This window comes from Syngnathus acus, chromosome 5 (genome assembly GCF_901709675.1).
Source record: "Syngnathus acus chromosome 5, fSynAcu1.2, whole genome shotgun sequence".
NCBI classification, from domain to species: domain Eukaryota; kingdom Metazoa; phylum Chordata; class Actinopteri; order Syngnathiformes; family Syngnathidae; genus Syngnathus; species Syngnathus acus.
Window position 1 is genome coordinate 9748614 of NC_051091.1, and position 16378 is coordinate 9764991.

A 16378-nucleotide genomic window follows, 5' to 3' on the forward strand; every position below is an offset into this window, starting at 1 on the left:
AACCATACGTGCTCAGATGTACTTTGTGCAACATTATCTTTGTCCTACATTGGGCGATGAGAATAGACCCCAAAAAAAAACAAAAAAACGTGCAAAAAGCAGGGACTTTCTTCCCATACTTAACATTAATTCAGGTCAGTCTAAAGAGAATAATTACGTGGAAGTGAATGCTGGATGTGGATAATACACACACCTTAGAGGCCATTAATAGGCCTTTGGGGAGGCTCAAGAAGACTCCTCTCATTGATTAGAAATGGTAAATCTGAGCTGATGTGTATGTATGTGCACGTGTATGTGCACAAAAACCCCTTGCTGTGTAAAATGCTACTCAGCGGATTGTGTATGGGGGTGCTAATTGCAGTAAGCAATAGGGATGTCAGGAACCAACAGAGGCATTTAGGTCCTGCTCCATACACAGTCCATCACTGTCTGATGGTAGACCCACATTCAAAACACCTGTGTTCCCATTGTGTACCCCCCCACCCCCTAAAATTCCCCCTCCACCAGACCACCGACCCTTGTCTGTGTGCCATTAAGCGGAACGTTAGTGCACATTGATCAGCTACCATCAATTGCACAAATACCGCTAATAGAAATTAGTGTGCAACACCGCTGTAGACCCTGAAGCTGTCAGTCCTTGTGAATGCTTTTCCAAGGTACATAAATCTCTGGGGTGTTCTTACAGTAAATAGAAATTAGGACCGCTGTTGTATATCAAGTGCCGGTGCGCTCAGACCTGAAGGGAGCAATTTATAGCGTCGTTGTAAGTAAGCAACAAACCTGAGACAATTTTGGGGGGAAACGATGCAGCATTTTTATTGAGTTGATTGATTTTGTTTTGCCTGTTAATTGAGCCCTTGCATTAATTTACTCACTCCTGAAAATTACCGTATTTTCCGCACTATAAGGCGCACCGGATTATAAGGCGCACCTTCAATGAATGGCCCATTTTAAAACTTTGTCCATATATAAGATATAAACATTTGGCCCACGGGCCGGACTTTGGACACGCCTGCTGTAGTGGCACAATATTGGTCCATATATAAGGCGCACCTGATTATAAGGCGCGCGCACTGTCGGCTTCTGAGAAAATTGGAGGTTTTTAGGTGCGCCTTATAGTGCGGAAAATACGGTCGGAAAAAGTTAAGTTAGCCACATTTTGAGTGGCTGTAGTGGTGGTTCCAAACCAGGTTGTAGCAAATGTGGCTCAAACTTGTGAGTAAAACAAGACTAAATTCTTAATTCAGTTTTTACATTTTATGACTATATGAAGATTGTCATATAAAATGGCTGCTGTGACTCAATACAGGACGGGAAACTCAGCACTACAGGCCGGCGAGAGCTGCGTCAAGTAAGAAGTGTTGCCATCAATAAATTTAACAAAGAGAAATGTGATATGGCAAACAGACACGTGAGGACGTCCAGCGTTTTGCAGTGCCTTTGGAGGACCTGGCCAACGCAATTTACGGAGACACCTCTTAAATCTGTGCCAACCCTTGTTAAACGGGAGTGCCTAATGTATCACGTTTTGGCAAACATACCCTTTTGTCACCATGTTATAGAAAAGAAAGATGCAGCCTCCGAATGATGTAGCCACCAAAATTGGGACACCGCTTTTTGTTCACTTTCCGCTCAGCACAGGGTTGTTTTATTACAAGAGGACAAGCGTCTTGTTGGTACTTTACCTCAAAAAAGACCGACATGGCGGCAATGATGCGTCTCTCCTTGATGGCCGCGCCGAGGCTGTCAAAGTCATCGGAATTGTAAAGGTAGATCTGCATCTGGGGTGGGAGACAGAACATACATCGCTTGAGGAGTGGACAAGGAGAACTAACTGTCCTCTCATAAATCCCTCCTCACACACACTACGCGCTGCTGGGAAGCTGATGAAAGGCTTTTTTGGGGAGGTGTATAAAAGAGGGTGTATTTATCACTCTCATAAATCTACTATAATGTGTGTCGTTCTTTTTTTTTTTGTGTTCAGCCACCGCTGGTGGATGCTTAAGAAATACCACGTCGCGTTCCTCAGGGCTACAGTGCTTACAGAGACAGGCAAGACGGTAGGAATGTGCTCTTTTCCTGCAGAGAGATCTAAGAGAATAAAACGCTTCTCATCAGTGCTCCCAATTACCTTAAATCACCCGCAACACTGTTTCTGGTTCCAGAACAAAGCTTAAAGAAATGTGGCTGTAAATGTGAAAAGCATTATTGAAAAAGTACAGAACACCTGTCAAGCCTCCATTTGCTATCAAAAAGAATTTGATTGCTTTCATTTCCAAGAAGACACATAATGACACGTGGTGAAGTTCAAAATCAGCAAATGATTCTAAAGGTAGTAATTGGACCTATCCATCATCACAGTCGAGAGACTCTTTAATTTGAAAAAGCCTTTCATGTCAGTGAACCAAGTTAATTGCCAATAAGAAAAAGGTCCTAGATGTTGATTTAATTTAAGAGCAAGGCTTTTAAAGCAAAACTTTGAGAGTGCTCAAAGTGGCCGGTGCTGACAATATGCAAAAAGTGGAGGGCAAAAAAAAAAAAGTTTGGATCCATGTGTGTAAATTAGACAGAATAATAAGAAAGTGACCAAATTCAAATTTAACTACAGCCTGAAGTGCAACTAATTTTTTGTCCGGGAACACCGCAAGAAGGAGCGCTAGCCATTCTTGAGCTGTCACATGGTATTAACTACATTACACAATTAAATGCCTCTCCCCCTCCCCTCGGGTTTTCATTTAGCTGCAGAGATGGTCTTTTGTGACCAGCGTACTTTGTAAAACAGGGTATTCAATTACAAAACACCTTCCTACTTCAGGCCCGAAAAGTTGTTGAAAGCACGCCACTTGACTCGCATGACTGCATGCTTCGTTTCACCGTACGAGATGTGATGCTAATCTCCGCTTCAACTTGTTGATTTTAAGGTGCAGAGACAAGTGGTCTAACCAAACTCGCACGTTTCCGGCATGGTGCATTCACCACACCTCAGCAGCGAGACAAATATATGGCTTTATGAGAGGTAAAAAAATTGTTACTGCAGGTCCCCTCTTCAAAAAGAAAAAAAAAAAACATTTGGGCTCAATTATTTACCTCTAGTTTTGTCCTTCACTCAATGGAACATAAGGTCCACATTTTATGAGTTTTTCTTTGCCAACCCTCCCACACACACATGCACCCTTTCCTCAGCTCAAAATGTGTGCAGAGCCACATTATATGTTCCAATTTAAGTGGAAATGGATGAAAAGATTCTCATGCTCGGCATTATTTCCCATGATGGTGAGGTATTGAGGCACACGAAGTAGACAATAAGAAATAAGTGTGTGGGAGGCAAGGTCTTGGATTCTGTGTAACTCTTGCTACCAGAGCTGTTTGTTGGTAAATGTTTTTGTCTCAAACACCGTATGAATCTCTTACTTCAATCCCACGCAAGTAGGCTTGAAGTAAGAGATTGGAAAAACATGATATTTGTCACATAAAATTAACTACATGGAAGAAATTCCATGTACATATGTAATATTATTATATTAACATTATATATTAAATATATAATAATATACTTTGCTTCCAACTGGCCAGTGCAGTGGCTTCAATTTTCACCGAGAATTGAGGGTCACATACAGCTGCAACAATGTGAAATGAATAATAAAATGCTAACAGTGGTCTATAGCAGTTAGCATATTGTCTGAAAAATGGGTATATGACACGGTCATAGAAACAGGAGTTCAGATTTTCTTACATATTCTAATTGTCATGGTCAACCAATAACAATTTGTCAAATGTCCATTTTGTGCCGCAAACAAAAGAATACAGTGATGTTACAGCACAACTCGTTTTCTCACATTATTTCTGTGGCTGACCGTTTTTTATCGTTATGTTACAAGCACCATGACACAAACGCAGAATATCTAACTCATAAAAACACAAGGCACGACCAGACTTGTGCTACAGTGATGAATATTGATATGTCAGACACGGACTTTTTGTAATTCCATTTCATCTTATGATGCATGACTTTTGAAATACATTCACACTTCACATTACACGTATGATATAGAAACAGCATATATGTGGAGGCCAGTACATTATTGAGGTGCAATTTGCAGTCTATGTAAAATTATTCCAACCTGCGTGACACATTAATACACTATATTATATGAAAAGATCTCCCAATGGAGCCCACAGGGAAAAACAAATCAACCGATTCATTTTTCATTGTGCTGTTTGAGCAAACAGGTGGCTCGTCTATCGATTTGTCCGCTCCACTCTCATGTAAGAGCCTGTGTGTTTGAATTGTGTATGTCAAGCTCAGGAGCCACCAGCCAAGCAGTCCCTTTGTTTATTTTACTACATGACCATGTTATAAAAGCCAGCAGGGTTCATATAGCACCACAACACAATTTGTCTTTCCTGCAGAATCTAGTGGATACATTTACTGTACATGTGGTTTAATGCTCGGGGGTTGCAGGTGGGGGAAAACATCTGAATGCAATATGAGCAACTATGGGCTGGAGGTGGATGCGGATACCAGCCTTGAAACTCAACATTCACAGTTACATTATAGAAGTAGAGAATATGCGAGACATTTTGGATTATTGATAACACCCGATGCAAAGCGCCATAGACAAATAGCACTGCTTGTCCACTGTGATTATATAACGCTTTCAGCAAAGGATCTATAAATACAGACGGTGCATCAACACATATAGACAGATAACATCATATTTTCTTGAGCTTCTGTGAAAAATTAATAATGTTATGGCTGTATTATATCAGGTGGTCAAGTCACACACAGCACAAGGAGTCATTAATTATCATGCAGAGGCAGTTTAATTATTTACATTCTGATCATGCTGTTACTGTGTGTTGTATAAAGTGCACATAGAGTGCCATTTGCCTGATTAAAAATATTATTTTTGTCGGGTTTTCGAGGAAGTTGGAACGAACGAACGGTATTTCCGTTCATTTGTAAGATGATCTGAGGTGCAAGTTTGGTCACCGAAGAAATTAAACCCTTAAAGCACCACTTTATAAATATTTCAGTGATGTACCATTGCCTAAGCCTTTCCTAAAATTATGACTTCAGGTAATATCAGAATTTTGTTTCTCCGTATGTTCATCTGAATGACATTGAATTTAACTCGACGTAGTTGTTATCTGACTGGTATTTCGGAGTGATTTATTTTTTGTTCAATCACCTTTTTTAACTTTAAAATTGAGCCTTTGTCACCTATTTTATAATGCGAGAACCAACTTGACACAAGTCCTCACTGTACGGGCCAATAATTGCATATGTATTGGTATTCATGAGTAACATATGAATGAGGCTCGGCTCATAATGCAGTTTTCCCATTTCCGATTCCATGCAGTGAACTAATATACGCCTATGCATGTTAATCTACAGATGCATTTGACATGGCTTTAGTTCTTATTCAGAAATCCACAACTCGTTTTAACTGTCATAACAACATGTCCAACCAACCACTGTGTTTTATAGACATGGCAGTACGTTAACAAATTAACGAGGTATTTAAAGAACCGGCACATTACAAACCTGATAAAAAGTCAAATATGAGTTTCACATAAAACATGCATCACTCTTTTAAATCCGTCCCCAGCAAAAATGCTCATCCAAGCAAAAATACCATGTGCCAAAAATTCTATATTTGAAATGAAGTATCTAATTTATCATCATTTTTAGCTTTTTTTTTTTTTCTAACAGCTACGCAGCCACTTATTTGGGGAGACATGATCAAAAGAGTTGTGCTGTATACAATCTCAGCACGCTGGACGCAAAATGGCAATGCAAAAATTCATCTAATTATAGAGGCATTCAGGATCAAAAGCTGTGTGTGCACAGACGCCAAAGAAAGACGCACACAAGGACTGGAGCTATGCAGCTGCAGAGGAAAGTGACGCACAGTAACCACTGCTTTCACGCCCTGTTATTTATAACCAATTACTGAAGCAATATTTTGGTATTGTAAAATACTGAATATTTAAATGTTGAATGCATTTGAATTGAAAAGGCAGTTTATGAAAACAAAAATAAATACCGGTAATGGTTTCAGACCTGCATTACTGTTCATTCTATTGCAGTAGGAGTTGTTTTTTTTCCCCTCTGTCCTTTGTTTCTGTAATCTTATATTGTGACCTTCAACAAAAAAACAAGACATTTCCAGAGTGGCAATCAATCCCTTTCAACCTATTCGGTTTCGGCACAACACTCTCTACCTCAAATAACTCAATGAAATTATAATAGTAAATTTGTGGTTCAGTTGAAAGGCAATCAAGGTAGAACGCAAACCTCCACCAAAGCTAAACGAAGCTAATGAGGATCAACAACATTTTCTAGACATAGATAACATTTGATGTTTTATCCTATAGATAATAAAACCAAAAAGGTTATGTACTCGGTACATATAATGATGAGTAAATAAATCCCAATGTAGCAAGTTAGCAATTATTTACATCTCGAAAAAAGTAAACTGATCTGTGTGATCCACTTCGAATTATTTTTGCAATTCTGGTTATTTTTGGGGGTGGGACAGCAGAACTCTTTGATGCCAAGTGGAGACACAATAAACAGCATCGCAGATGGATGCAGCCAATTAGTCCACTTCAACTTGCCTAAATAGCAACATGGCAGGATTAATGAACAATCAATAACAATTGATCAAATGTTCAATTAAAGTTGTTCACAAACAACACCCACACATTATTTTGTTTATATTTGTATAAATGCCTAGATTAATAGTGGCTTACGGATGACTATAACCTCCACTAAAAACCCAGGCTATACTTTGCTCTTTCCTGACATAACGCTCGTCTCTTAGTCGAGGTGTATCACCTCAAGATACTTCCTTGACACCGATATCTTTCCTATTCAAACAGGAGCTTGGTGGCATCTTTTAGAATTTTAGGGCTAAAAAATCTAAGTGTGCGAATTTACTGTGTGTCATGTCTATTAGAAGAGTACTTTGCTGAGTCGCCTTGCACACTTGACCCTTCCTTATGGTGTTGTACAGTATATTTGTCTCGGTAGTATGTTGACGGGATGCATTACCTCGACGGGAAAGCGTCTGCCGTTGATGCTGTGCTCGGAACCGGCTGATGCATTACTCTGGCCCCAGTGGAACTCCATCTTCTCGGCCTTAAAGCGGCCTGGTAGCCCAGCACCTCGCACAAAGTAGTCATCCTTCAGGAGAACAGCAACTAAGGACAGCAAAGACAGACAAATCGAAAGACTATTAGTGAAAATGAAGCGCTAAAAGATTAGTTATGAGAGCAAACTTGACATTTTGGAGAATATATTCAAATATAGAAAAATGATGGGGCGCTGCGTTGGAAAATTTATTTTGTTTACGAATGTCAGGATAATAAAATCAAATCTTGATAGCATAATATCAAAAAGCAAAATTAAGACTGTATTTAAAGGCAAATTCATTCAAACTCAAAATTATTTTTCAGCTGAGATAAAAAAAAAACCCTATTATTGTTCATTCACATGGAATGGGAGAAGCGTTCACTATTTTTAAATCACAATACTGGAGGCGAATGGAGTCAGCATGACAATAGCGCAATAAAATACACGCCCCCCCAAAAAATCTATGGTTTTATGACAATGGCAATAAAAGCATTTCTGTATCTAAAGCCCTTTAGTTTGTCTGCACTTAATATCATTAGCCAGATTAGGCCTTGTGTTGTGTCGGCTGATCCCCAGTTACAGGAGGATTTAGACAGCTTCTCGGCCCACTTGTAATCATATCACAAAGGCGCACGCAGAGCCCGAGTCAATACAGAAGCCGTGAAGAACACGCTGTGCACAGAGACTAGGTGAAATCATGATAAATGAAAGGGATCACCCTGTGACGGAAAGCAGGGAGGCATTTGAAAAACGGTGACATTCAGGGAAAATAGGAGTGAAGACCAGAGAAGAGCATCAGGTGATGGATGAAGGATGAGCTGCATCCCTGTCGCGAGGCGCGAAAGAAATCTGCCGCCAGCATTAACATGCCACTGCTGTTTAAGATTATGGCACGGCTCGCAGAGAAAAGGCTTTTAGATGTGGGAGATTTTCCAAGAATCAAAGCATACTGCCAAGGGAGGGGCCGCCAATCACGCAAGTGTAATTGTGCAACTCATTTGCAAAGATGCATAAATATTGACAGAGATGATAAATCCCTTCTACTGCTGCTGTCGAAGCACTGTAATCCCGTGCTCAACACGAGGAAAGTCAAGGAGCGCCAGAGCTCGCTGGCCCTGGGAGTTTCATTAGAAATGCGCTACCGAGTGTATTTGAACCCTCCAACAGCAGAGCGGGAATTAAAAGCTAAGCCAAAAAGACCTTGAACCACAGTCTGCCAACGAAAGGGAGTGTGTGTGAAAGTAAATCCCTGATCAATGCAAACGTCTCTGGGGCCATGCGATCCGCTGTGAATTTGGTGCAAAGTTGTTTGAAATTTGACTCAGAAATGTTTTTGTTGAGGAGCTCTTTGACTAGCGCCCAATCAGTTTGATCTCAAAGCCGGGCACACGGGGAGCGTCGGGAAATCGATGGCAGGGAACTTTTAAGTCTGACTTCTTGATTACCGTATTGACTTTTGAAATTGTATAAAGAGTCTATCGTCTACTTTTTCCACCAACAGTATTTTTGCAAGAGGCCAAAAAATCAAATCAAACTAATATGAGTATTTGTGTGTGCCACATGTGTGCAGTCACACGCTTACTGAGATTGCAATGTGGCTTTGTCATAAAGTGCTGCCTGCTCGATTGAAATCACAATGAATGCTTTAATCTCTTTACCGGGGCCGCGAGTGCGTTTTTTCTTTTTTAAGAACAATTCCGGGGGTTAAAAACTTCTGAGGCTTGAGCAGGAGCAAGCTTCTAGTTGGTAAATAGGCTTTTCACTTGTACAGCACTTTTCTACCATCAGGGACACCGTCTCCTCACCTACTGATGCATCAGAAGCAACTGGGGGGTCAGTTTTTTGCTAAAGGACACGATGACATAATCATGGGCTGAGGATGGCATAACTGTGACGCAATACCCTACTCTTGGTGGCACAACACGTCCAAGGGACGCAAGAATTATACATACCGTATTTTGTCACAAAACCTTTTCAGAACTGGCACAGCGCAAAAGAGTCTAAAAATCCCCCCGGCATGGCAAGTGTTAAAAAGCTGTTATTTCCATCTGTGTAAATAAGCGGCACGAAGCATTGCTCAGCTGTCCCAGTGGCCTTGGTTGTCATGGAGGCTAACAACTCTCATTATGATCAAATGCAAAAGATGACACCACTTTCAGAGAGACACTGCCAACAGCACAAGATATCAATTCAGGTCAGGATTTTCACACCACTGGCCCACGGATTTAGTGAAGCAGAGGGGTTGCGTTGGGTTGGGGGGGTGAGTCAGTGGCGGCTTCAAGTTGTATTGTGCTAAGCTTCCAAATATTCCTGTACATGATTCATTGAGGCTGTAAAAAGACGACGTGAGAAGCTGGACTTGTGTTTATAAAGGGATTTACAAGAATAACAAGGGATTACATTTGGAGGTGATTGTTTCTCGCTTCATTGAATGTTTATAAATGTTTCAAATTTTGGCTTTAGAAGCACACAAAAGTGGTCTGGCTATGTTTATAGGGCAGACATTTGGATGTTATTCTCTTTCCTGATTTTTTTTGTCTTGCATATTGTGATATCATTGTGTGTCATGTTAAGTCTTTGATACATTATGTATACACCGTATATTTAAAATCTACTACGTAATAAGAAAAATTAATTATGTATGAATTGAGTCAATTGTGTGCAATTGCTCATGAATGAAAAACTTCTTAAAGTAATTAATGAGTACAGTTATAGCTACAATTAGCAGGGGCACTCTTATTTCAGCCTCCCCAAATTTATTTATGGAGAACTTGGAAAAAAAAACAATCACAGCAGGATGGAAAATGTATGCAAAGATTGCACATGAAAATAAAATCATATTAAAACAGAAACAATAACAATTAGAACAGCACATAACATTCTTGAAAAATAGTCGGTAACATCATGCATGTTACTCCCGCGGCGCCCCATCAGTCTTCAAACTAAAGCATCACATGGTGACCACCTGTCCTGCTGGCGGTCCCAAAGGTGCATTCATGTTGTAGAGAAGGAAGAGAAGAAGAGTGCAACCTTCATCTAATTTTATTCCAACTTGTCACTTGCGGTAGCATCTGCAGCTAAAGGTTGAATGGAAACAAAGAACTGCCTTTTACCAGGCATCACTTTGTCTGTTGGTAAGTAACCTCGTGTTCCCTATGATGACCAAATAAAAGAACGGCTCAACTCTACAGTTCCAATTCATCATGTGCTGGTTCTTATATCCCTTCATATCTCTTCAGGGATGCATTCCACTATGGAGGAATAAATGGCAACGACTCTTTACGGTATTTCAGTGAAGCATCATATAAATAAAAGGGAAAAAAAGTCAGATAGTGTCGACACGCTCCAATAATAAAACTTGGACAAAAAAAAAGCAAATGTGAGGGAGCGAAGACAACAATAACGGAGAAATAAACTACTGCTATAGACTGCTGACTCTCAGCATCCAAACACATTTCTCATCTACTAGTTTTAGTCTAAAGGTTAACATAAATGAGATGTTGAGCTACAGTACATCCACAAACCATATTTCACGGCTTATCTGTGAGAAATGACTTACCTTCCAAAGAAGGAGTTCAAACAATAAAAAAAAGTAGAAATTAAAAAAAACATTTATGGCCAAAATGTCCTCAAGGTTGATGAGTGAAATCTATCAAAACACCAATCCCTAGAAATACATGCTTTTATTTCCAACTTTTATTATGATGCATTTCTGTTGTAGTCTTAAAAATCCTACTCCAGGGTACTGACCTGTTTTTCCAGTGTTTTTCATTGTGGTCTGGTTGGAGGACTCGGTGTTAAATCTGTCAAACTCCAGCTCCTGGTATTCGTCAGAAACCAGAGCATGTTCATCCGCGATGTCCACGGGCGATTGGTTCTTTGCAGCACATTCAGGGTATAGGGTTGACCAACCTCGTGGCCCATGGCTTCCTACGGAAACACAAACATCAAGAGCTTATGAAAACTGCTGATATAGTCGGCTCAATCTATCTTTGTTGAAGGATGTCGGGTGACACTGCATTTCAAACGACACAGCAATCTTCCTGCAAATAGACAGCTAGGTTTTCAATATGCCCTTAAAATAGCTTGCGGAAAGTAGAACAACGTCATTTCTTTTACTATATCGTCCTTCAATGAGACAAAAAAAAGGTATTAAAGTCGTCATCTTCAAGCAGCCCTTGTGTTATTTTCCTACAGGACCACACCTAGTTCAAGCAAACACAGAATAGACAATTGCGCAAACTAAGAGAAAAGACTCCACTTAAACAATTCAGTGAGTACAGCAAACTAACTTCCTGCAGAATCCCCATCGGCTGTCTGCTCTTTTAATCCTCTATCCCCTACAGTGGCACTTTTACAAAGAAATAATCCAAAACCGACAGGGGTCCCCTTGATCTCTTCTCGGATACAATGGGCCAATGCAACAATAAAAGCTGAAGGATCAGGGGAACAAGGAAGCATGCGCGGATTGTAACTTTTTCTGGGTTAACACAATATTCATGATCCCATTCCCTACAGATATAGGGCAACTTTGCAGCTGTCTTGTGAAAAAGACATCAGAATCCCTCTCGATCCAGAATGGATTTACTTCTTACTAAGTATAAACACCTTACAGCCAGCGACCTTGTCCTTGAGTCTCCCGAAACAACGGCATGATCCAGGATTATTTGGGAATTATCAATTGTTTAACCGACCAGAACAATCCCACCCATTCCAATGTTGTTCTCACGCATAACAGGAACAATCTAATTCTTTTCCAATTACCCTCATCCTGGGTTGGAGAATGAGAAAAAAAGAAATTATTGTAATTAAAGCAGGGGGCACGGGTTGTGTGTGTGGCTACAAAACCTTGGGCAAAGCAAAAAATACAGGCTGAATTTTTATTGTTGAATTTTAAAGGGGAACTCAACCCCCGAAATGTCTTTACAATAATGTGTTGTCTGTGGCCTCACTAATCTGAACACGGCATTCTATTTAATACTGTGTTTGTGGAATATGAGTTAAGAAGCATAATTGATATGTTTTTAATCCATCTCAGGGGGCGGCCATTTTGCCACTTGCCGTCGACTGAAAATGACATCACAGTTCCCAGGTATCAGGTCGCAACCAATCACGGCTCAGCTTCAAAAAACACACGAGCTGTGATTGGATGTCAAATTAAGGTTTGACTCATTTGCTGCACTGGTTTGTTTCCCTCAGTATAACCCAGTAAGCTTTATATTTGGAAATTTCCCAAAATAGACCTATTAATATTAAGCGACTGTGCTTTATAATCCGGTGCACCTTACAGTCCCAAAAATATAATATATTTACATGACAGTAGTAAAACATTAGGATGAAGTCTGGACAATCCTTATCGCTAAGGTTTGAAATGTCAATCTTATTAAAAAGGTTTAGATGTCCTGATAAAAATGGGAAGAGCCTATCATCATGTATACCTGGAAAATTCTGGTTAGGCCAGCACAAAATAAACCATGCCTGCATTAGTGACAAGGATTACATTTGTTATTCATGGATTTATAGAAAATGATATGACTGTACCAATACAAGAGTCAAAGCTCCAGCAGCCCATAAAACAGCAGAGCTCATTTCAATTTTATACTAAAGGTAAGAAAAAGCTGCTTACCAAACATATTTATACGTGATGGATTTATAGAAAACAGATTGAATGTTAATTTTAATTGAAGTTCTCTAAGAAAATACTTCTGTGTTCTGACATAGCAGAAAAGCTCATTTTTAACAAGTTTTTCACTGAAAAAGTCAATATCACACAGACATCACAACAATTCTCAAGGAAAAGCAGAACATTAGCTTTCATATTTTGGACTTCATTTTTCTAGGCCAAGTACCGACGCCAATCGAACTTAAACGAGATTGCTTCACAGTTATATACCGGTATTGGTTATAGAAACAGTTAACATTTGAGTTGTCCCATTCTTCCATCTGAGTTATGTATCAAGGACAGACAAAAAAGGCATATCAAAAGTCAAAATTCTCTTTGGCTGTCTGAACTATAATGCCTCCGGTCGCTTTGAACATGCATAGTTTTCTGAGCCAACAAAGTGTTGTTCTGAGCTGCAAGAACAAAAAGACTCTTCTATTACTTGTCTATTTTTCCCCATTCAACAGTGATGAAAAAATTAGATCTATGAGAGATAAAGCACTGACAGACATATTTGAGAACAGATAGGTCAGGCTAAAAAAAAGATATACACGGTAAAAACAACAAATAAATAGGCTTAATTACAACAAAAAGAAAGTGATAAACCCTCCCCAAAAAAAAAAGAATAAATAAGATCTACAAGAGATAAAAAAAAAAAAAGACTGACATATTTGAGAACAGATAGGTCAGGCTAAAAAAATATATATATACACACGGTAAAATCGACAAATAAATAGACTTAATTAGAGCTAAAAGAAAATTTGATTCTGGACATTGTTGTCACAGATTCAAGTATAATACGAAAGAAGAGTAATCATTCCTTTAATTTGCTATCCAAACACACATTAGATCCCGATGAGATAATTTTGCTTTCAAGACGCGAAAGGGGCGTGCAGCACAACATTCAGATAACAGAAGGCTGCAATGCGCTCAATTCATCTATCTCTTTGCAATCCATCAGCACGGCTACAATAAACCCTGTGGCCATATCACTCTCTGAGGCTACCATGAGAAAATTTTTACATAATGTAATTTAACAACCAGATTTTTTTTTCCCCTAACACCTCATCTTGGCTAGCATCCTAATACATCAGCATGGAGATCAGATGACACATGGTCTGATTTAACACTTGTATGAACACATCATATTGATTAAATATGTAAACAACCACTATCATCAAGTTATTTATTCAGATGCTCACAGTCACAGGTAACTCTTGGTGACATTTTTTTTTTTTTAAGCGGATTATGATTTAATGGTTTGAATCCAAAAGTAGAATGTGTTTATCCGTGAGCGTTGAGAGCAAACTAATCCATATTGTCTGTGTTACACCAACACAAAGCCATTGAATATGGAATGTGTCAAATAAAAATACGATATATGAAAAACACAATAAAATACACTGGAACAAATACTGCATTTGTGTGTGTGGATTAGTTTAAAACAAAAGATGTGTGCTTATTTTTGATTCTGGTTTGTTTCAGTGGTGAACTGAACTAGATCGTTCTTGCTGGTCTATTGGAGCCTCAAACTACGTATACTGTATTTTCCGCACGATAAGGCGCACCGGATTATAAAGCGCACCTTCAGTGAATGGCCCATTTTAAAACTTTGTCCATATATAAGATATATACATTTGGCCCGCGGGCCGGACTTTGGACACACCTGCTGTAGTGGCTCAATATTGGTCCATATGTAAGGCGCACCTGATTATAAGGCGCACTGTCGGCTTTTGAGAAAATTTGACTTTTTTAGGTGCGCCTTATAGTGCGGAAAATACAGTAATCGTCACAAAAGCTTTAACGGGGGAGTCAACTCCAAATTTTTCTTGACAATAAATTTAACGTGCCCCCACTAGACTAAAAATAGCAATGTTAGTGAAATATTAGTTAGGCAGCAAATTCCACCTGTTTTTAGCCATCTGAGGGGACGGACATTTTGCCACTTGCTGTCTACTGAAAATGGACATCTCAGTTGCTTGGGGCTTGAGTAGCAATCAATCACGGCTGTTTTCTGGAGTTTCGATCTCAAGCCTGTGACCATGTTGAAGTGTCCTTAATTAAACTGAACCACTATTTGCTGCTGATGCTGCATCAGGTGAATGAGGAGGCAGAGTTAAAGCAGCTCAATTACCTCAAAGGTAGAAAAAAGACGATGAAAGTAAGCGCACATTCATCATTTACAGTTAACGGGTGTACTGCAAGTTCTGTTTGAGATTTTGGGTCATTAAATTTGGATTCTCAATATATGTGCCTGACACATCGACACCCTAACTTGTCACACTATCTGTGTTTACATGATCTTGTTCAGTGTAGTAAATGTCTCCCTGTCAACATTTCGTTGAGTTGATGAAAGTGTTCAGTTCTGTTAATAAGGCCACATTTTTCTCCTTGACATGACACACCATTGTTGAACAAGACGCCTGCTGTCAGGTACAAAACGCTGACCCGACAACAGATGGTGGACGCACAGTTTGCAACAATGAGAGGTGTCAAATGCCCATGTTGGACAAACAATGATGACAACCGCATTTGTCTTCACTCACTCAATGACTCATGGGATGGTCTAATTTTAGGAACAACAGACTGCAATGGAGAAAAATTGGATGTTTGCTAAATTTGAAAAAACATCTTTGGATTGTTAACACATCGTTAGGTACAACATTCTGTCAACAATCGGAAATGCTTACAGTTTGTTATCATTTTGCCTAAGATTAGGTTTGAGACTATTTTCTCAGTAAACATCACCAGTTAAGCAAGAAATTTGAGTCAATACATGGCCACCTGCTTCCCTGACCGACATCTCCAAATATTTACAGAATACTTGTACAATATTTGTCAAGGTACTATGCTCACTTGAACCTTCTCGTTTACAATCTTGCAGCTATCGTGGACCAATGAGCAAAAGAGAATTATGTCACATGGTTTGCTCTCACGCATTTTGCTTTGCTAGGAGCTCTTACCGTATGGAAATGAACAAAACTGGGGATTATGGCGCAAACAAGACATGCGATCTGGCCATTGTACTGCAGTCAAACAACAAAATAGTGGCGACTAAACCAGCCTAAGAAAAAGATAATATAACAAAGACACTGAAATATAAATGAAGAGTGGAGAGCAGCACAGTATTCACTTTATTCTAATGTAATACCAAGTGTGCAGTGCAGTCCCACATCACGAATATAAATAGACTACATAACAGAAAATACATTTTGTCAAGTGTCTTAACCACAAGAACAATACTGTACTGTTCACATGCTATAGTAAAATCATTTTAGCAGTACAGAATATACACAGCATGAGTGGGATAGATGAATCATACCCTCGACCTTTTGTTTATTTTCATCAACTGTATTGGATCAGAAAAGATGAACCAAAAGATATAGTTTTATTAGTTAACAAGCGCAATTAAAGCAAACAAATGGTCACATATTCTGGTGTAGAAATCAATTAGTAATATGGCTGACTTAAAGAACAGTGCAGCACAATGCAAAAGATCAGATAACACGACCCACTTTTTTCAGGTATAACGAGCAACTCTTGATACTTGGCCACATTGTCGACAGGAGATGGCA

General features: G+C 39.3%; 1 protein-coding gene across 1 annotated transcript in view; it reads right to left on the minus strand.

The window, feature by feature from the left end:
* The window catches only part of LOC119123131 (receptor-type tyrosine-protein phosphatase gamma-like), an 82227-nt gene that overhangs the window by 27413 nt on the left and 38436 nt on the right, over positions 1–16378 (minus strand). The window contains exons 3-5 of the mRNA XM_037251975.1: positions 10892–11071; positions 7061–7209; positions 1686–1781 (exon numbers count right to left, since the gene is read on the minus strand). Coding sequence (XP_037107870.1) covers positions 1686–1781; positions 7061–7209; positions 10892–11071 — 425 coding nt within the window. The remainder of the gene's footprint in view (positions 1–1685; positions 1782–7060; positions 7210–10891; positions 11072–16378) is intronic.